The following is a 22,269-nucleotide window of genomic DNA, read 5'->3' as shown; positions in this document are numbered from 1 at the left end:
TGAAAATTGGATTTTTTCTGTTCAAAAAATTAATCCACAAGAAAAATATAAATGACAGTGAACCAGACATCACTTTCAAGTTTTCTAATGAATAAAACAAGTCATTTTTTAGAAAAATAAATCTTCGCTAATGATTAGAAACAATTTCATAAGCCCATAAAAATAATAGATAAATACTAATGATATTTGATACGAATTTTTAATTCACAAAGGAAATTTGATTGGAGCTAATCCTTTGAAAATGTGGAGATTCATTTCATTTGTTTGTTATGCCTGCGCCTTTGATTTGTATCAAGAAAGTTTTTCCTCTCAATTTTATCCAAATTCTATTTGTTATTTTTTTTTTTTTTTTCACACACAAAAATAGACTCTTTCACAACATCTGTTCAAAATAAAATATTCCCGCAAATTGATACAAACTCGTATTACCCCCTTCACATTGGAATTGAGAATGTCTTATCCAATGAAAAGGATATTAATATGATCAATCCAAATGTTGACGATTCAAGCCAATTGAAAATATCCAAATCAAAAGCAGATAATGCATCCCGACAAGACGATTTTATGATGAATTCAAGTTTGAGAATGAAAGTTATATTACAAAATTATTGTTCTTTTGTTTAAAGAATGGATGGTTGTTGTAATTGTTGCTGGTGTTTTGACAATTTTTGCTACGACTGCAGTTGTGTATACAATTTGGAGATGCGTGAAGTATGCATTTTTTTTTTTTTTTTTCAAATTATTATTTTTGAAATGTCTTTCGAATAGACGTCGAATGGGATATGGTAAAAAACAGCCCTATCAACCATCTCCGGATCATAAATCTATTCTTTCTTATCAACGAGATGCTATCAAGAACTCTGAAGCCATTGTTGCAACTGAGGTTGAAGCCTGAAGTGAAATTGAGCAAAATATAGAAAAATCATTTCAATGGACAAATAAATTTTTAATTTTTGTTTCAAAAATTTTATATTTTTTTAAATATTATTTTGTTATCTATAAAGTTAATCTCCATTGTGTTTATAAAAATGTCCCTTCATTTTTTTTATTATTCTACAATGATTTATATTTATGTTTTTCAATGATTTGGCTTGAATCAATCGAGCTTCATAATTTTAAAAGCTATGACCATAAATCAACAATTTGTTTTCATCCTAAATTCTGCACCGTTATCGGCCCAAATGGTTCTGGAAAATCGAATATCATTGATGGTCTGAAAAAATGTTATTAAATATTTTCTGTTATAAAAGGAAAATTACACAAAACAGCAATATTGTTTGGTCTTGGTCATCGCTCAACAGAAATAAGAGGCGATACAATTAGGTTTGAAGTTCATTATTTTACATATTTCATTTGGCAAACACAATTTGATTTTTCAGTTCATTGATTAATTCGTCTGCATACAGCAGAGGAGAACGAGAAGGAAGTGTAACTCTAAATTTTTTGTGCAGAAGTGTTAATTCTGAGGAAGCTCATTCTCAAATGATTAAAGTCAAAAGAGCATTTAATGAATCTAAAACGCAATTCTTTCTGTTTGACGGGACGGATAAATCAAAGGGTTTTGAGCCTTTAAAATCCAAAAAAAGAAAATTTCGGAAAATTACGAGAGAAGATCTATCAGCTTTTTTGTCAAACTATGGTCTTCAAATAGACTTTTCTGATCGGTTTGCATTTTTGAATAAGATCCATAATCATTGACGCTGTGACAACCTTAGTTATTCTCTGCTTCAAAACAAAACACACACCTTTGGGAGCAAAACTCCTCAGGAGCTTATGGATTATTTAGAGGAATTTATTGGAAGTTCTGGGATTATCCACAAAATCCAAGAAAAAGTTTTGAAATTCCTTTTATTTGGAGTTTTTATCATTTCTTATTTTTTGAATGTTATTTAATTTTATTTTCTTTCGAAAAAAATATTCAAATATTCAGAAACAAATAATTGGAGATTTGCAGCTGAATCAATTTGAGCTTCGCAAAGACTTCGAAGAAAAAGAGAAAGTGCTTATGGAAAATGCTCCATACGTCTCTGAATACGAGCAATGCAGATTGGAAGAACTGAAAACCACTGAAAGCCTCAAATCAATTGCAAAGCGAAAAAGAAATCTATTGGACGCAAGGCATGCCTCACTCCAAGCCGAACTTGCATCAGTTTGCTTTGAATGGCTTTCTTATTGTTTTTAATTCAATATCTTTTTTTATTTTTGTTTATATCATATGCCTCGTCTTCTTAATTTTATTCTGCTTTTTTTAATTTTTTATTTTTTATTTTATTTTATTTTCAAAATTTCTTCTTTTTCTTTCTCTTAATATTAAATTTATCATATTGATTGAAATCAATTGGGGAAAAAAACATACAATAAAATTATAAAAATTTCTTTTGAAAATATGAATTCGCTCTCCTTCCTCACAAGGTCGAACAAGAGCTGATCAGCGGGCAAAGGACCCAAGAGGCCGACGCCTCTGAGAAGCGGCGCCTGGAAAGGGAAATCAAAGCTAAACAGACAGAAATAGCAGAAACAGAGCAAAAAAGAGAAGTCGCCGCAGAGCGGATAAACGAGCTGACACACGAGGCAGAGGAGTTGAAGAGGAAGAGAAATGCATTAGAAAGAGAAATTGAGAGAAAAACAAAGGAAAACAAGGAAAATGCAGCGAAAGCAGAGCAGCTGGAAGGAAAAGAGGCGAAATTGAAGCAGAGAAGAGAAGCAGCTAAAGAGCGGATGGCAGAAGCGATTCAGCTGCAAAAGGAGAAGAGCGAAAAGTTGAGTGAGCATTTGAACGAATTGAAGGAGAAAAGAAAAAAGATAAGGAAATTACAGCGCAGGAAGGGAAAAAAGGAAAGAAAATTAGCAGATTCTGTGAATTCCAATGAAGAGGGAAAAAATGAAGATAAAGAAGAAGATAATTTTGATTATAAAGAAGAAGAAGAAGAAGAAGAAGAAGAAGAGGAGGAGGAAGAAGAAAGCGAAGAAAACGACTCACCAGAGTCCATTAACGAGCACATCACGTCACAAATTCTTATTCTCCAGGGCAAACTTGAGCGGCTGCGGCGAAGCACTTCTTTTCTGTTTGAAGAGAAAAACAGCGAAATTTCTGCGAATTCTGAAGAATTCCATTCGACAGACGCAATTTCCAGCACAGTCAATGAACTGAAAGCGAAACAGAAGGAATTTGAGAAAGAGAAGGAAAAAAGGGAAAAATCACAGAAAAGATTTGAAGAAGCAGCAAATGAAGCCAAATTGACTGAGGAAGAGCTGCAAAAAGCAGAAGAAGAGCTGGACACTTTACGAGCCAAGCTAAAAGCAGTGGAAGCGAATATTTCTGCCCTCAAAGCAGAAAAAGAGCAGTTCGAACGCGAAGCCGAAGAAATCGAGCGGCAAAAGCAGAATTTTGTCAGAAGTTTTGAGTGGCAAAGGCAAAACGGGGAAAATGAACTTCAAAAATTAGAAGCAGAAAGAAAGCGTTTGCTCAGTGGAGAGCAGAGTGGCGAGTGTTTGGCGTTTGAAGAGAGAAGAATCGGAACTCCGCTTTCGGTTTTGGCTTCTCGTGCGTCGAGATACGCGTCTCTGTTCTTGTCGGCAGTGGGGAATGTTCAGATGCAACAGCAGAAGCAGAAACAGAAGCAGAAAATTGAACTTCAAATGAAAGAGAAAGAGAAACTCAATCAAATCCACAATGATGATGATTGTCAGTCAAATTCAAGTGGGGTGTATGGCATCTTGGCGATGGTGGCTGAAGTGAAGAAGGAATATTCAATTGCAGCCAACACCGCGCTGAAACCGCAGCTGAAAAATGTGTTTGTGCAGAGTCGCAATGACGCAGTGGCTGTTTCGAGGGAGTTTTCACTGAGAAGGATTGGAGTTGTGCACTGTGTGATTCTGGAGGAGCAGAAGAAGAAAGGAAAGAGATATGAGAGGAAAGAATGGAAAGAGCTTGATAATGATGAAGAACAAGAGGGAAAAGAAGAGGAAGAAGAAGAAGAAGAAGAAGAAAGGGAAGAATTATTTGGTGATAGAAAAACTAGTTTTTCTGAACAACCACAACTGCAGCAGCAGCAGAGGAGCAAACAAAGCAACAGACTAAATGAAATTCAACAGCGCATTCTGAATGAGCATCGCTGCATTCGCCTTTTTGACGTGCTTCGCTTCAGCGAAAGGGTGTTTGAAGCTTATTTTGCAGAGAAGACGAAGGACTGGTGGATCTGCAGCGATACAGAAACAGCTGTGCTTATCAAGCAGAAGCTGATGGCTGCTCAGAAAGCTACGCATCAAACATGGAATTCATCATCATCATCATCATCATCATCTTCTTCTTCTTCTTCTTCTTCTTCTTCTTCTTCTTCCTTTTCAGCTCCGATTCATCTTGTGACGCTTTCAGGCGCCGTTTTCCGAAGCGACGGGGAAGTTTCGTTTTTTGTGGAGGACAAATCGAATGAAAGCCAAAAACAAGGTGAAAACGTGTTTCTGCTGAAAAGTGTTGAAGATTGGGACGAAAAGGAACAAAAGGAAAAGGAAATGAAAAACAATGAGAAAGAACAAGTCAAACAAATAGAAAAAAGATTGAATGAAACAGACGAGCGAATAAAAACACTTAAAAATGCTCTTTTTGACGGCAAAAGAGAAGCAGAGGCAGAAATGACTGAAGCAAACAACAGAAAAGCTCAAATTGAGCAGTCTATCAACAGCTGCTTGGAAAGAAGTCAACGTGAAATTTTGAGTATTCGTCGCTTGCAAAAAGAAGAAAACGAGGCGAAATCAAAAGTTCTTCAAAGGAGAACGTTAGCTGTGGGAAAGGAAAAGGAAGTTCAATTGATTCAAAGCGAAATTTCTGAAGTTGAAAGAAATGTGCAAAAATTGCAACAGGAAATTGATCTTTTGGAGGCGGTGGCAGGCGAAAAAACAGAAGAAAGAATAAATTCGGAAGAAAACTCACAAAATCTTTCAAACAAAACAGAAGAAGCCAAAAAGAAGAAAGAAAAAGAAGAAAAAGAGGAAGAAGAGCGAAAAGCACTGCGAGAAGAAGCTGAGACGCGGATGAAGCGAGTGGAAGACGCAATTTCCGAGCTGCAACAGCAGCTGGAGCAGAACAAAGCAGCAAACAGAGACGAAGCTGGAGAAGCACTCAAAGAAGAAGTGGCAAAAGCGAATGAAAATGTTGCGTCTGCCTCAAAGGAATGCAGAACAATCGAAAGAGAGATGAAGAAGCTTACTCAGCAGAAGGCGAAACAAGAGGAAATTCAAAGGGAAAATGAAAATTCCATTCAAAACTTGCAAAAACAGCTGGGGCAAGTCGAAGTGGCGTCTGAATGGAACGAGCAAGAGCTCAAAGCAGCGAACGAGAAGATGAAAGAATTCAAACAGAAAAAGGGGGAAGCTGTGTCAGCTGCAGATCAAATGGAAAGGCGAGTGATGGAGTTGAATCTCGATTTGGTGGAGCGTTCAGAGCAGCTGCAGAAGAAAGAGGAGCAAAGAAGGCAGCTGGTGGGAAGGATGAAGAGCGCGGATGGGCTGATACCGGAGTGTGAGAAGGAGATGGAGGAGTTGGGGGTTAAAGAGTGGAAGAATAAAGAAAAGGAAAGGGAAAGAGAGGGAAGAGAGGGAAGAGAGGGAAGAGGAGAAGAGGAAGAAGACGATTATCAACATTCAAGAAGGACTCGAAGTTCAGCGATGGAGAAAGACAAAATGAGAACAAGAGCAGCTGTTTCATTGCGTTCCGGAAGTGAAGATTCAGAAGATGAAGCGATTGAAGCAGACGACAGCGAATTTGACAGGCTGTTTGCTCGTTTGTGTGAAGAAGGGAAAGAAATGCGAGAAGAAATTGCAAAAAGAAAAGCGATGCTTCGATTGGATCTGGTGGATGCATATCACAAAGCTAAAAGTGAGATGGATGTGATCAAAAACAGAGACAGTTTGATTTCTGTTGGAATGAATGAGAAGTGAAAGAAAAAGATTTTATTTGTTTTATTATTGGTTATTTGCCAATTTAATTATTAAATTATTAAATTATTTATTTATTTATCCTAAATCATTTTCTTCTCCTTCTTCCTTCTCCTCTTCTTCTTTCTCCTCCTCCTCCTCTTCTTCTTCTTCCTCCCCCTCTTCTTCCTTCCTTCCCCAGAAAAGCTCTCCGTCACCATCTATACTGCACAAACCGAGCTCTCCGCCGAAGAAGACCAGCGCTACTCCATCCTCTCCACTGCTGTGAAAGAGCTCAACCGCGAAGTCTCCCGTGTCTACCGCCTCCTCACAGACGATGAAGGCGACTGTGTCATTTCCCTGAGTGAATCCAAAAGCCTCGTGTATCGCGTGGGCGTGCAGCTGAACGTGCGCCCGCCGAGCAGCACGCGCACCTGGCAGCCGTTCAGCCGGCTTTCCGGCGGGCAGCAGTCGCTCGTCAGCATCGCCCTCATTCTGGGCTTTCATTCAGCTTGGCCTGGGCCTTTCTGCGTGATGGATGAGATAGAAGGAGCGCTTGATGCAAGGTTCGCACAGAAAGTTGGGGTCGCGATGTGTTCGGGAGCGGCTTTTGGAATTGGATCGAAGGATTTGAATGATATTTCTCTTGTATCTTCAAGCCCTGTGTCTGAGAATTTAGCAAGGATTTCAACAGATTCAACAAAAATAAAACATGTCCCACAACTGATAATTGTTACTCTCAGAAGATCAATGTATTCTCATTCACCTTTGATTGTTGGATGCTATCAATGCATGGGATCAACGCAAACTATTATTGTGAAATTTGATGAAATTGGAAACTTGAAAAAGCAAGAATCAAAAAATGATGATCAAACAGAAAAAATGGAAACCAAAATAGAAAACATAAAGAGGAAGAATTCCATTGTTTTCACAGAAGAATGAAACAATCTTTATAACAGTTAAATAGTTGTAGTTAGAAATGCTTTCATTTTTGTTATTTGTGGGTTTTTTTTCTTTTTTCAAATTTTCAACTTTCACAAAAATGAAAAAAGGAAACGCACTGAGCAGGATTTGAACCTACGCGGGATAAACCCAGCAGATTTCGAGTCTGCCGCCTTAACCACTCGGCCATCAGTGCTCGAGCTTTGAAATTTTCAAAAATTTATTTGTGATACTAGTTGTTTTTTCTTCTCAATCTGTAAAAATTGTTTATGGGAATAGAATATTCTTTTCTTTTCTTTTCTTTATTAATTAAATTTGCAACAAATTTTGCACAATCGTAAATAAATATGAATTTTATTATTTAATGAATCTTTAAATAATGCGAATTATAGATATTGTTTCGTAACTTTTTTATAAACATTTTAAATTTATTCTAACTATTGTTTTTATTGAACTTAACTTTTTAATCTTTATCATCGAAAAATATAGAAATGAAACAATCAAAGCTTTTCTTTTATATTTTTTATAAATCCCAATCAAAAAAAATATTGCAATTTCCTTGCATTTAAATAATATCCGGCATGAAAAGCAAGATAATTTATTTTTTCGAAACTCAGTTGAAAAACAGCAAAGAAAAAATACATATCATGAAAAAAGTTCGAATATCAAACAAAACAATCAAATGTCATCGACTAAAACAAAAGAAAATATCAAAATATTAAAAATAAAACACTCAAAAAAATTGAACATAAAGCAAGAAATGAAACAATATTTCAAAAAATAAAGCAATCATAGCATAAGAACATATTAAACAAGTAACACTAAGGTGTAACTTTCTGTCATTTTGAATACAATTCCTAAAACAAGCAATAAGCATCTAAACAATGGCAAAGGATAGCGTAATTCATTCACTAATATTCTGAACCAGAGAATTAAACTTGGAGTCCGGATCAGCCAAAAGTTTATCCGGAGCATCCAATTCCACAACTTTTCCTTGTTCCATCACCATAATTCTGTCGCTGCTCATAATTGTATTCAGCCGGTGCGCAATCACAATCACCGTCTGCTGTTTGAATTTCCTCCTAATCGTGTTCTGTATTTTCGCATCCGTCTCCACATCCACATTTGCCGTTGCCTCATCCATAATCACAATTCTGCAGTTGTTGAGCATGGCTCTTCCAAAGCAGATCAGCTGCCTCTGCCCACAACTGAAATTCGACCCTCCCTCAGCCATCTGTGTATCCAACCCAAACTCCATTCCCAAAACAACCTCTTTCATCTCAATCATCTCCAGCACTTCCCATATCTCGCTATCACTGCATTTATTGCCAATATCCAAGTTGTATCTTAATGTCCCTGTGAACAAAGTGGGGTCCTGCGGAATGATCGCAATCGATCTCCTCAGCCTGCCCAATCTGACTTTTGAGATGTCCACGCTATCAATCAGCACTCGCCCACTGTTAGGAGTTTCACTGGGATCTGGATCAACTGGAAACCCTGTGTCCGCATCGATCATCTTCGACTGCAGACGAGGATCGAGTTCAACAAGGCGGAAGAGAACATGAAGAAGAGACGATTTCCCCGCTCCTGTTCTCCCGCATATTCCAATCTTCTCTCCACCACTGAATGTGAATGAAACATCTGAAAGCACAAACGGTAATCCCGGGCGATATCTGAAAGTGACATGGTCATATTCCACTTTCCCTTCACTTGGCCACTCTTTCGGTGGTTCAACTCCTCCTTCTTTTTGTGAGTGCTCTTTTTCATGTGGAAGTTGCGTAGAGTAAAACTTAATTCTCTGATAGCTCGTCATTTTCGAGTCCAGCTCAACATTCATTTGGATGAGCTGCTGCCCAAGAATCCCAAAGTTCGTTGCCGAGTTGATCGCAATCGCCATCTTTGCCGGCTCCATCACAAACCATCCGAGAATCGCAACCCCAGCCATAATCACAGACGATATCAACGACGAGTAAAGCGCTGCCCACTGCTGCCCCTCGCGAAACAGCACAAACCGCACATTCCACTCGTCATTCAGCTCATAAAACTTCTCTCTCCACTGGTCTTCCAGCTGATATGCTCTTATTGTCGACAGCCCCGCCCCAGAAACCGTTTCTCCGAAGTGCGACAGCACAGGCGAGCGTGACATCGACTCCAGCCGCTGCAGATTGCGCGACGCCCGCGAATAAACAAGCTGCATGAAATAGTACACCACAAGCGCCGGTACCCCAACAGCCAGAAATACAGGCGTGTCTACGCCAACAATCACAATCTGCCCGGTGATCCCCAGCCACATCGTCACCACCTGCAGAATCATCGCAGGCAGCTGAAGGTCTGTCTGCGGGATGTCTCCAGTGAACCTGTTCAGAATCCGTCCCAACGGCGTCGTGTCAAAAAACGACGAAGGACAGTGCAAAACGTGGCTGAGCAGGCGCTGGTGCGTCAGGTTGTTCGCCCGCCTCACCATCGGCCCGATCAAAAACGAGCGGACAAACAGCAGCAAGAAGTTGCCGAGCGCCAGCAGCGCATACACCCCGATCCTCCAGTCGTATGAAACAGAGGGATATTGCGAGGATGTGCCAATCACGCCCATCCAATACTGCGCCATCACTGTGCACGCCTCCCCTGCCACCATCAGCACTGCAAAGGGGACAACACCCCACCACGGCAGCAGCGACAGCACGTAGTCCACATACGCTGTTATTGGCACAATCCCTGTCTCTTGCTCTTCTTCTGTCATTAGCTGCTTCCCCGCTTTTGCGCCTGCTCCTTTCATGTAGTCAGCGGTCGCCTCAGAGCTCTCAGCAGCTTTTCTCTTTATTGAGTGTTTTTCTTTCTTTTCATGATGTTGGTCGTTCTTTGATTTCGTTCTGCCTTCTTCGGCTTTTTCTTCATCTTCATTTTCATTTTCAGCTTCTTCACTCTCTTTTTTAACTTCATACTCACTAAAGTCGATCCCCATCCTCTTCAGCTCCTCTTCTGTTCCTTGTGCAGTTATCCTCCCTCCCGAAAGCAAGATGATGTTGTCTGCCCTGTTCAAATACTGCAGCTGGTTCGTCATCAGCAGCACCGTTTTCCCTTTCTTTTTCAGCGCCCTCACGATACACTCCTCAAACAGATACCTCCCCACATGCACATCCACCGCTGATAGTGGGTCATCCAGAATGAAGATGTCTCTATCAGAATACACCGCCCTTGCCAGCTGAATGCGAGCTTTTTGCCCGCCGCTCAGATTCACCCCCTTCTCCCCGATTTCTGTCTGGTCGCCCGCAGAAAGCGTTCTGATGTCTGCCTCCAGCGCACACACACGCACTGCCTCTCTGTACTTCTGCTCGTTGTACTCTGCCCCAAGCACAATGTTACCTCTCATCGAGTTGTTGTTCATCCATGCCGACTGCGCACAATACGAAATCCGCCCTGCTACTTCGATTTCTCCCCTGACTTTCTCCATATCGCCAATGATGCACGCGCCTAGCGACGATTTTCCCGACCCTACTCCTCCAACAACCATCGTTAGCGTTCCCTTTTGGAGAGCAATGTTGATATCTCTGAGAAAAGGCATGTTATTTTCGAATGAATCGCGAGGAAATTGAGTTTGAACCGGAGAAGAAGGCAAATGAGGCTGAAAAAGAGAAGAAGGAGCATTGGAAGAAGATTGATGCTTTTCGTCAGATGAAGAAGAAACATTGGAGACTTGCAACTGAGACGTGCAATTAGATTCAGATGTTGAAATGTTTGGCTTGTAGCTAAGTTTAGAAGATGAAGCAGTAGATTCTTCAGCAGATTTTTCTGCATCGATGCTTGCTTTTTTCCCCAATGAATGGCTTTCTTCTTTTGTATTGTTTGTATTTGTTTCTGGTTGCGTGTTTGCTTCTGAAAAAAGTGACTCCTTGTTTGTTGAAAATGTGATATTTTCTTGTGGTGTGGATGGTTGATACGTTGTTTGTTGGCTTATTGGCGAAGTTGAAGTTGAGAAGGACGAAGAGGAAGAGGAAGAGGAAGAGGAAGAGGAAGAGGAAGAGGAAGAGGAAGAAGAAGAAGAAGAAGAAGGCGCAAGAAGATTAAGATTGCCAGCTCTCACGTCTTCAGGTTTCGCTTCTATTTCTATTTTCTCTGTTTCATTTTCGTTTGCTTTCCCTTTAACCTCCTCCACTTTATCCGCTTTCTTTGCTTCCTCAGCTTCCTTTGCTTCCTTTGCTTCCTTCCTTCTCATTTCGCTGAGCTTCTTCTTCAGCTTTGTTTGCTCTGCCATCGACAGCGGGATCTCCGGCGGATCGCCCCATTTGAATGCCCCGTCGATGATTTTGAGCGCCACCCCGTCATCTTCAGGCTTCTTCCTCTTCTCAACTTTGACCTCCGGCAGAAGCAAAAAATCCCTAATTCTGTTTGCCGACACCTTCATCATCCCCACCGACTGCAACACTGTGGGAAGCGTAGTGGCTGGCTGCGTCATCAGCATCAGATACATCAGGTTCGAAATCACGCTCGCTGCAAACATCTCCTGCGGAATGTGCTGCGTGTAGATGAAGACCGAAAACGTCGAAACATTCACCAGCTGAGGCGTCACCCTCAAAAACGCGTTCAGAACCTGCATCAGCTTCATCTGCGCCTCGGCTTTCTCCGTCTGCTGCATTCTCGGAACATTTATCTTCTGTATGAACACATCTTCCAGCCCTGTGAACTTCACCACTCGCATCGCCTGCAGCGTCTCGTTCGTCACCTTGTTCCTCGCATCGTTCAGACTCAGGTACTCTTTCATCCTCCTCGCCATCGCATTCGCAATCATCGCCTGCCAGATTCCACAAGCACATTCGCCAGGCAAAACATGAAAGAACAGAACAAAATAAGAACACAATATTATTGGTCCATTAGTTCTATAAGACACAAACCTCAACAGGGAGCAAAACAATCACAACGCCAAAAGTGACAAACGTGGATGCTCCAAAATCGAACATCAAAAACCCGAACGGAACAAAAAACTGGATCGGAATCCAAAAGAGCTGCAGAAGCGTCGGCACCAGCTCTGCCACGTTTCGCGAGTCCGACGATATCAGCGTCAGAAGGTGCCCGCTGTCGGTGCTGCTCTGTGCTGTGATGTTCAGCTGCAGCGTCTTCTCGTAAATGGCCCCAGCAAACGCCGCGCGTACCTGGCTCGCAAAATGGAATATAATCCTCTTCCCAAATGTCTCCAAAAGTGCATTGCCAAACGGACACAGAATCAGTATCACGCTGGCTGCATATGGAAACGTGCTTTCGCCAAAACGTCCATCGGAATTGGTGTATAATATCTTCGTTGTCACTGCTTTCAGAACTGTTTTCATCATCCGTGGTTGTGCCAGAGTTACTCCGGTTCTGAAAAATCACGAATAACAGCGAAAGCGCATCAATTGATGAGAAAATATAAAAATATAGCAAGCAGCCAATATAATAAATCAAACGAAAGAAGCATCATCAAAAGCCCCAAAATAATTTGTGGAGTCATCAGCGCCTTAACAAGAGGAATTGAAATTGATGGAAGTTTCCTTTTTTTCTGAACTTTTCTAAAGAACATTTGCATAAAAGCACGAAGAGAGAAAACATTATTTTCAAGTGAATACAATGGTTGTGAACGTACTTTGAATTTGCAGATTCATCTCTCTCATGAAAATGGTTTTCCTTCAAATACTCTTCAAGGCGAGCCTTCCAAACAATGAAAAATTTCTTTGTTGTATCTTTTGTTTTATCGTGAGTATCTACTGCATGTATGTCTCTTTCAGTGAGCGCTGTACGACGGCAAATAAACGGGAACATAAAGCAGAAAAACAAATTCAGAAAGCATGGATGTTCTTCCTCTTTGTTCTTCTTGCGTTTATACTCTTTTGATTCTTTTGATCTCCCATGCGTATAAGTTTGTATTGCTTGGGTTTCTGATTGTGTAGCATCACCATTCAGCTTTAATTCGATCACGCTTGTCTCACAAACTTCGGGAAGAGAAGACGAGGAAGATGCAAATTCTTGATTTCTCACAATTTCTTCACTAAGTTCAGCTGATTTTTCTTTGGTAAGGGGCTCTATTGTATCGTTCATTTCATAAAACAATTATAAAAAAAATAAAAAAGTGATGGATCAAAACATAAATTTTATTTTAATTTCATTATGCATTGGTTTTTCAAATTGATGAATATAACTCATAAAAAATATAAAATATAGGAAAACATAAACATTATCAAATAGTTATTTATTGTCATTTTGCGAAAATCTGTGATGAGTGAAGCAGATAAATTGAATTAGAATCAGAATTAAAAAAATGAATGATGAAAAGAAAAGAAAAAAAAAAAAAAATAGAGGTCCAAAATTCAATGAATTCACTCAAACATTCACAAAATAATCATATATATTCAACGATAAAGTATTTTGCCAACAGCGTTTGTTCAAAAAATCAAAGATCTTTTGAAAACTCTCGATACAATCTTCATATCCTTCTTCCTCCAGCTTTTCAAATATCTCCATTTTTGTTGATTTTCTTTCCTCTTCTTCCTTTTCATCTATCTCCTCTTCTTTTAATCTTTCCGAAACGTTCGTAAAGATTTGCAAGCAATCAAATAACATTATACCATCCACTGTTCGTCGTTGCATATCCTCCAAAATAGCATCAATAGCACCACTTTTCAACAAATCATCAATTTTCACAACTCTCCTTTCTGCTGCATTTCTCAAGGAATAAATGCACTGAAAGCGAATTTCCCTGTGATTATCCTTTGCTGCCCGAAACAACTGAACAAGACTGTTGATAAGCCCAACACATTCTTTATTCTCTAATTTGCATCTGAGGAAATACATCGCAAATGTTTCGAGCCATCTCATCAAAATAAACTCTTCTCTCGTTTCTTTTCCTCGTTCCACTTCTTTTCTCTTCCAATTCACATTTCTTGTCAGCTCTTCCAGTTCTCTTGCTGCTTCTCTTCCAAAATGTATCTCATTCACAATCACATCTTCCAAACTTCTTTCATAATAAAGCCTGCATATCAAAAAACCCCAAACAGATTGATAGGCAAAATGTGTCAGATTGTGATGTTTCTGATGATATTGGATTAGTTCCTTGATCTCATTTAAATACAGCTTTTTTTTTATTCTCTTGCAAAAAAACAAGGGAAAAAACAATATTATCAAAAGGGAAATAAAAATGTTCATACATCATATTCATTAATGCAACTCAATGCCAACAAAGCCGTTTCCACTTCCTTTTGAGTTTTTTCATTTTCCTCTTTCTTCAATGCCACTTTCAAAAGGCAAGGTACACAGATCGGAATCAGTTTTGGAAAAATTCCTTCTCTTAGCAAAAGACAGCATTCGCAAAGATCAATCAGCAGCATTCCATGCTTTTCTTTTTTTTTCTTCTCTATTTTTTCAATCATTGTCTCTAACTGAGCGTGCAATATGATTACACTATACCCTAAGATGCTAATGCTTTTCAGTATTTTCAAATATCCCATGTGTTTCAACACCAGAATGGCATTTTCCACTGAAATTTTCTTTTCTTCGATCATTTGGTGAATTTTATGGAATTGTTCATCTGAAAAAACTGATTTTAATTCATCTTTATCCATCTGTTCCATTACTTCATTCATCTCTTTTATTTTCTGCTTTTGCTCATCTTCGATGCAATCTTCCAGCTCAGAAAACAATTCTGAAAGAATTTTTTTAAAAAATTCATAACAATACACCAAATATCACAACAGTTAAATCAAATGGGAAGGTGAACAAACGCAAAAACTTAGACGCAATCTGTGATTCTTGGATTCCATCTTCGATCTTATTATCAAAGCCCATTTTCATTCTAATTGCCAAAACGGCATGTTCAATTTAACAGGCAAAGCGCTTCAAAAAGAAGGAAAACCAATAAGCACAAACGATGTGTTTTCTTTGGAAGTCAAAACGGAAGCAACGTTTGCGTCATGTGCGCTTTGGAAATAATTGGAAAAAAAAGAAAACATTGATCAATTTGCCTTTATATTATTTTCATTCATCTTTTTGACTTTTTCTTGAATAACAAAACATCATGAAGTTAGTGATGGATCAGACATGGAGTTAATGAAAGAGAAGCATCAGAAGTTATTTGGAGCGAACGAAAATGAGTGTATTATTGTTTTTTTCTTGAAATTCGAAGTCAATAAATGAATTCAGAGAAAGATTGACAAAACGAAAAGGATAATATTTAAAAAGATGCTCAAAAGTTAATTTCTTGTACCGACTCAAATAGATAAAATTATGATCTTGTTCGTGCATGAAAAACGAAAAAACAAATTATATTTTTGCAGAGAAGCAGAATGAATAAATGCTTCTCGAATAAGTGAGCAGGCACAGCAAATGAAGTGGCACAGCAAAACACAGAATTTTCTTCCTTGCTGTCGAATCACATATGATTCTGTGAAATGCATTTGAAACAACTGAAATGTTTCCCCAGAAAAGTCTGAAATCGCTTCGAATACATCAAAATATGATTGTCGATGAAGATAAAAAGAAAGAAAGAAACAGACAACAGATTAATTGCGAAATAAAAAACCAATTGTTGAAAAAATAAAGATGAAAACAGCAAAATGAAGCATGTGTTATTCTTCTTCTTGTGTTCTCGCCTTCAATTCAATCCTTTCGCAGCAAATTGAAATGAATTCCCTGAGTTGGTTATTTGATACACTCCTCTCCTTCTCCTTCATCAAACTTCATCACCAAAATACACCCCGACTGCGGAGAGAGAGAAAGAGAAAGAGAAAGAGAAAGAAAGAAAGAAAGAAAAGAAAGAGAGAGAGAGAGAGAGAGAGAGAGAGAGAGAGAGAGAGAGAGATAGATAGATAGATAGATAGATAGATACACAAGCAGCACAATCTTCTACTGCAGTAGCAAAATATCAAATACATCAAAGCATCGAAGGAAACACATTCACGTCTGCCCTCTACAAAGATTCACTTGCTCTCCGACTTCTTTCCCAGTTACACCACAAGAAACGGAAGAAGAGCTTCCAGCGAAACAGAAAGCATCGCTGAAAGCACCATATCGCGCACACACGCACACAAACACAAACACATACACATACACATACATACATACACACACAACTCCCACACACAGCACCACCCATCTCTCCACAACATAATCCCACTACGATAGAAGCAGCAGATACAACCCAGCTACTTTCAGCTCAACAATCCACATGCGATTCTTGGTGCAATGCTCATCCGCTTTCGATGCATTTGTTGCGGGAATTGCATGTTTCGATAATGACGACGAAGAAAAAGAAGAAAAAGAAGAAGAGGAAAAATGTGTGGTGATTGAAAATTGTGAAACGAATCCAATCCGTTTTATAAAGATGTTGATGATGACTTGAGTGATGTCGATTGATAAAAAATATATCATTCGATGAGTTGATTTCAGATAAAATAAACAATCATAATCACTGAATATGTGAAATGGAAAGAGATACAAACAGACGAAGATGGAAGTCCACAAATAATAAACTGCCTTTGTGTGGTTGTACTGCTTTTCCTTCACAAAAAGAAAATTATGTTTGTCCGTTGGCGTTCATATTTCAAACGAACGAAACATCTGATGAAGGTATGGGCAAAGAAGAATTCGAAATTGAAGAAGACGTTGATGATTGAAGAAGTTGACTTCAATGGCAATAATTTCAAATTCAAAAAGAAGAAGAAAAGGAATTTTTTGATTATGTGATTTATGAATCGATTCTGGCAATGAACATCTTTTGTTGAAGTGAGACTGTTGAGAAAGATAAGGAAGGGAGAGGAAGGAGAAGAAGGTGAAGAAAAATAGAAGATATAAGCTTTTCCAAGTCATGCCGGGAAATAGAAAAAAATGAATGTATTCTGAATGAGAATGCTCATCCAGCTCGTCAGTTCAACAAAAGAGTCACTTCTACCAAACACCCCCAACAAATAAGCCAAACAAACTGCTTTTTCTCTCTTTCAAGCTCAAGTCTAGCATTGTCAGGCTATGCAACATGCAAAATTGATGGCTGAAGTCACGAATATCATCATTGAATGCAATGCAAACAATTATATCTCAAAACTTCTGGTTCTTTTGAAAAAGGATAAAAAGGTTTCTCTCCATGGCATTCCTGTTCATGATCAATCTGCATTCACTGAAAGAACGCCATTTAAGAAAAACGAATGAAACAAAAAAATCCAAGCCTTCTTTTTGGCCTTGAATTATTTTCCCATCTCCAAGGGATTGGTAATTGTCTGTCAAACTGGTTTTCTTGTTCTTAGAATCCATTGTGAAACCAATCATGATATCAGATGAAAACACATATTCTCCAAATTAACTCCTTTTCAAAGACTTATTCAACGTCATGCCTTTGCTGATAGCTTTCCAACCGGATTCAAGAAGAATTCAAATGAAATTGTTGTTGAGGCCTGCTGAGTGCTTCGTTCTGTTCGCTTCCTCCATTGTCCAACCCTTCAATTCCCTTTCCTTTTCCATAAAACCAATCTTCCTCCAAAAAATACTGATAATATGTTCTGCTCAAATGATATGCCAAGTACACTGCACTTCCCTGAAATGACAAAGCGGTTCAATTCAATCTTTCTAGCATTTTAATCGCTTTTTTTGTATCATGCTTTATTCATTTTTCATTCAAATTATCATAGCTGATGTCTTATCATATGTTTTGCAATATACAGCTAAGTTCAAATCTCATACAATTTTCCTCCACCAATTCACTTTTCGCAAGCAATATTGGAAAACAGCCACTCGATCCTCCATCTGTCGGTAAAATCCCTGCTCTTCTGAAGTGCTTTAACTCACATGGGTGCATCTGTGCCTACGTCCTCAAACAGCTAAAATATGCTCTGGCTGTAGCAATACATCAATTAAAAATCTTCATTTTAAAAACTATAGGATGGTCTCCCTTATTTATTTGTTCAAAAACAAGATTTTTTAACACAAAGATTTGCTTGTTTTGAGGTGAAAAACATGATGCCGAAAGAGGTTTCGAATACTGTATTATTAAAAAAAATTTTGATTTGGTGTTTTTAATTCTATTATTTTTTTTTTTTGCACCATGAATAGGGTGCATATTTTATCTTGACCTCAAAATTTTATCTCAACCTTGTTTTTTTGTAACTTATTTTTGCTTTTTTGATTTGTGAAAAGGCTAAAAACAAAAACAAAATAAATAGACTTCTTGATATTTTTGTTTTTCAGAATTCTGTAGAAAAAAATTTTTGAAATTTTTTTAATAGAAAAATTGTTATTATTTTTATTATTTTAGGACCCAGATCAAAGACTTGCTGGCTGTGAAGCCAATATTTCATACCGATCGTTTTAAGCCACAGCATCATCATTCCACATTTCTATATTATTATTTTTACTTGTTTTTAACTTTTTCGATATAATTTTTAACCTTTTTTTCTCATTTCACTGTTTTTGCTTAAAACACAATTTTCGGAACAAATATGAATTTGTGTTAATTTTTAAGCACATAAAAAATAAAAATAAAGTGTTATTTATTGTATATTTTTATTTAATTTTGAAATGAAAAAGAATTGAACAAGAATTTGAAGTGAAATGATCGAACATATAAATTTTTTGATCTGAAAATTGTTCGTCATATGCAAATATTTTGTTGTTTTTTCTTTGAGATATCATTTCATTTCAAATTTCTTTTTATTTCATTTCATTAAATTTTAAAACAAATGAATACATATCTCTGAAATTGTGTTTTTTGAAAAAATGTGTGAAATGAGAAAAAATGTTAAAAAAACAAGTTGAGAAAGTTAAAAACAACTAAAACATATTAAAAAGAAATAATGGATAATGTTATTGAAGCTTAAAACTTCCTGTCAAAAATATTTGCTGGAAAAGCAGCAAGTCAATGATCAAAACATAAAATTATTATAATCCTCGATCTTTTTGAAAAACATGAAATATTGAAAAAAAAATACAGAATAAGGAAGTTAAAACATTTCAAACATTTCTGATTATTTTTTATTTATCGCAGGCTTGTGTAAAGCTGAAAGCATGACAAAAAAGAAAAAGGTCAAGATAAAGAAAAAAGGTCAAGATAAAATTATAGCCCTATTTCGAAAATGTATTTGTTAATTGTTTTGGATTCAATTTGCGATTTTGCAGTCACCTTCAAAAACACAAACGTTTCTGGGTGTGCAAAATATTATAAAAAACGAATGGTTAAATAAATAAATGTACACTTTTTTCTTTTTTGATTTTTAACTTTTTTTAGCGAAACTTTCGCAGTTGGAACAATTCACTAGAGCCGAACAGAAACAAAAAATTGAAGAAATGAATGAATTTATGGATGAAATGGAGGAAGAAGAATTGGAACCTGTTTTTTTCAGAAGAAATGTTCAATGAAATTCACAAAATGATTGAAGAAAAGAAAATTTCAATGGAAAATTCAATTCTGCTGTTGAAGCATATTGGATTTTGTAAAGCGCTGAAAGGGATTTGGATTAATTGCTTCGAGAAATCTTCATTGATCGAATTATTCGAGAATAAGATAGTTGAAGAAGAAATGAAAATGAAAAAAGAAGGAAAGAATGAAAAACTGCTGATTGATCTTTGTGAATGCTATATTTCTTTAAGCAATGATTTCTCATCCGAATGTCTTTCAATTTGTGTGCCTTGTCTTCTGAAAGTTGCATCAAACAAGGAGAGACACGAGGATATTCAAGAAGAATTGGAGATGGCTTTGCTGGCTTTGAGCAATGTTCGATGTTGCGTATGAGCATTTCTTTTTGTTGTTGTTGTTGTATTGTTGATTTTTTTCCTTTCTTTTTTATTAGGTTGTTGAACAGGAACTGTATTTGGGTGCTATCAAAGAGATCATACAATATCATCAGGAGCATCATAATCTCACTCGCCTTGCCTATCAGTCTGCTTGGCAGTTTTTAATAAACCGATTATTCAAAGACAAACGTTTGGAAGATATGATTATGAATGAACTGCATTTTGGAAGAGAGGCATCAGGAGAGCTGGAAGAGCTTTCAAAGTGTGTGGATTGGAAAAGAGAGAAAGCAGAGGAAGAAGAGGAAAGAGGAAAAGAAAGGAGGGAAGAGCTTGTTATCTGGAGGTGGCTAGATGCAATGTACTATTTCTTATACTCGTGCAGGTTGTGGAACGAAGAACTAGCTGGTGTTATAGGCAGCGTTGTGAGTGTGTTTCAAGCATCCAGGGATAATCGCAAAAGAATTAGCAACCAATGCATTTATTTATTTAAAAGAGCAGCGGAAAATGTTATTATGAAAATTGATGTTTTGCTGAATGAAGGTGTAGTTGATCTGATTTCAGAGGAAATGAAACAACCTTCTTTGAAAGATGGAATTATGTTTGAAAGCTTGCAATTCTTAAAGAATATTTCAAGAAAATTGAAAGAAAAGGAGGTTGATAAACCCGAAGAAGAAAAAAGAAAGGCAATCAAAAGAAAGATATTTGAAAAGATGGAAGAAGAGGGATATGAAGATTGCATTGAGAGTATTCGTAAAATCTTTGACTTTTTGAAAGAACAATTCTGTGATGGATTATCGTTGAATATTTTTGATTATTTTGTGAATGTTTGAGAAAATGAAACTCATTTAATGTTTTTTTCTCAAATTGTTTATTCTATTCATTTTCTAAAAAAAAATTCGCCTTAAAGGCTTGAAACACTTTTTTTGATGAACAACAAAATTTGTTTTTTTATGCAACAAAAGCAAGTCAAAATAAAAAAAAAAAAAAAAAAAAAAAAAAAAAAAAAAAAAAAAAAAAAAAAAAAAAAGATTTCTCTTTTGCTATCAGCAACTTTTGTATCAAGTCTATTGAAAGCGAAAATGATTCAATAATATGTTCAAATGTTACATGTTGGTTCCCGATTTTTTCTGTGAAATAATTTTTAAATTTGTAAAAAAATAAAATTTTTCACATTCAAATCTTTTCAATTAACTTGAATCATTATTTTTGAAATCATTCAAACTCTTTGATAATTTTCTGGCCTTTTTCATGACTCAAAAAAATATCAAATTATCAAATTTCATAACAATTTGAAATTGATCATTCACCAGGAAACAGTATTCATTCATTTTTGAGCGAGTATTTGCTATTCAGAATAAATAAAGTATTTTTTTGTTCATTTCACAAACAAAACATATCATTCCATCAAATTCAAAGATGCGTCTTTTAAAATATGGGGCAAAATATTTTTCTTCAGGCATTTTCATTGAAAAATTATGCATTTTTCATTCACTTTTGAGTTCAAAAAACACAATAAAATTGGGTCCATTTTTTGACATTCGTGAAATGTTGGAAAACTTAACGTTTTGATTTCAACGATGCCTGTTTACAGATATGAAAATCAGATTTATTTTGAATTCTGAGAAAAAAAAATAAAGTTATGAATGAAACAATTTTTCCATGAAATGTGCAAAAAAAGCTTGAAAGTCCGTATTTTCCTTCAAATGGGTGATTATTTTTGAACTCATATTTTTTCTTTCGAAAATTTCGGTTCGAAAATTTCTTTTAAATGTTTACAAATGAACATTGAAAAGTGAACAGGCATATTCAAGACCTCTTAATAAATATTTCAGATCATGCATTTGTTTTTGAAACAGTTGTGATTATTTAAGCACTTGGATGGAAAATTTCTTCCCAAATGAAAACAATCTTAGAAAAATCTTCATCCCAAAAAAAGTTATGATTTTAAAAATAATCACCCATATAAGAATTATAAGAAAAAAGCATACGATAATTAATTGTTAATTTCTTCACTCATGTCTTTTGTTCCTGATTAGAAATCATATGTTGCTGATTATTATAAGCTTTTTCAAGATTTTGAAAAGAATTTAGAATGGTACGTTCACATCAACAACTATAATGAAACAAAAAAAGCCCATCTTGTTGAATATGGGAGTTTTTTTTTTTTTTTTTTTTTTTTTTTTTTTTTTTTTTTTTATATGGAAAATTGGTTACGGACGTTACGAATTATTTTCTTCACATCACCCAGGGTGACATGCAACTAAACATATGTTGCAGATCAAAAAATCTTTGTCACGTCCGTCAGTAATTTAATATCGTCGTCAGAAAAGGTATTTAGAAAAATATTTATTTTCTCAGATTTTTGGACATTTAGTTATACACTTCAAATTTGATTTATATATTCATTTTATTTTATTCTTCGAACTTTTCTTTGTTTCATGAATTAATAAAAACTTACATCCTTGCAGAACACTAACTCCATTGACAGAAACTGACTTCGCTGACTTCACTGAAGGTCTTTTGATTAATATATTTCAAATTTGATTATTTCTCAACGTCCTTTTTGATAAACGATTTTTTTTTCCCAACCTCACTAATTTGTATTGACATTAAATGATATTTGTATTTTTAAATATCATATTCAAAATTGAGGTTCTAACATGAAAACTATCTCTCGGT

The 22,269-nt window shown here is 36.6% G+C and overlaps 4 protein-coding genes across 4 annotated transcripts; 3 read left to right on the top strand and 1 right to left on the bottom strand.

The window, feature by feature from the left end:
* The first annotated feature begins 156 nt into the window (after positions 1-156).
* MONOS_10352 (uncharacterized protein) lies at positions 157-1,059 on the top strand. Its single transcript, XM_067862796.1, has 4 exons — positions 157-299; positions 368-577; positions 627-711; positions 769-1,059. The coding sequence occupies exons 1-4, from the start codon at positions 242-244 to the stop codon at positions 893-895; spliced, it is 480 nt and encodes a 159-aa protein (XP_067729689.1). The 5' UTR covers positions 157-241; the 3' UTR covers positions 896-1,059.
* On the top strand, positions 1,040-7,355 carry MONOS_10353 (uncharacterized protein). The gene is made up of 6 exons (XM_067862797.1): positions 1,040-1,323; positions 1,380-1,664; positions 1,716-1,833; positions 1,931-2,149; positions 2,413-5,905; positions 6,116-7,355. The coding sequence occupies exons 2-6, from the start codon at positions 1,483-1,485 to the stop codon at positions 6,853-6,855; spliced, it is 4,752 nt and encodes a 1,583-aa protein (XP_067729688.1). The 5' UTR covers positions 1,040-1,323; positions 1,380-1,482; the 3' UTR covers positions 6,856-7,355.
* Positions 7,349-12,949, bottom strand: MONOS_10355 (putative Multidrug Resistance Associated Protein (MRP)). Its single transcript, XM_067862798.1, has 4 exons — positions 12,467-12,949; positions 12,291-12,392; positions 11,742-12,204; positions 7,349-11,641 (listed from the first exon to the last, which is right to left on the bottom strand). The coding sequence occupies exons 1-4, from the start codon at positions 12,916-12,918 to the stop codon at positions 7,760-7,762; spliced, it is 4,899 nt and encodes a 1,632-aa protein (XP_067729687.1). The 5' UTR covers positions 12,919-12,949; the 3' UTR covers positions 7,349-7,759.
* A 6,304-nt stretch (positions 12,950-19,253) lies between these two features.
* MONOS_18603 (uncharacterized protein) lies at positions 19,254-20,586 on the top strand. The gene is made up of 2 exons (XM_067871637.1): positions 19,254-19,582; positions 19,647-20,586. Exons 1-2 carry the CDS (start codon positions 19,376-19,378, stop codon positions 20,418-20,420), a joined length of 981 nt encoding a protein of 326 aa, XP_067729686.1. The 5' UTR covers positions 19,254-19,375; the 3' UTR covers positions 20,421-20,586.
* The last annotated feature ends 1,683 nt before the right edge of the window (positions 20,587-22,269 follow it).

The sequence above is a fragment of the Monocercomonoides exilis genome (genome assembly GCF_001643675.1).
Source record: "Monocercomonoides exilis strain PA203 chromosome Unknown scaffold16-1735695, whole genome shotgun sequence".
Classification (NCBI taxonomy): domain Eukaryota; phylum Preaxostyla; order Oxymonadida; family Polymastigidae; genus Monocercomonoides; species Monocercomonoides exilis.
The sequence above is the reverse complement of the archived record's forward strand: the minus strand, read 5'-3'. Positions and strand labels throughout refer to the sequence as shown.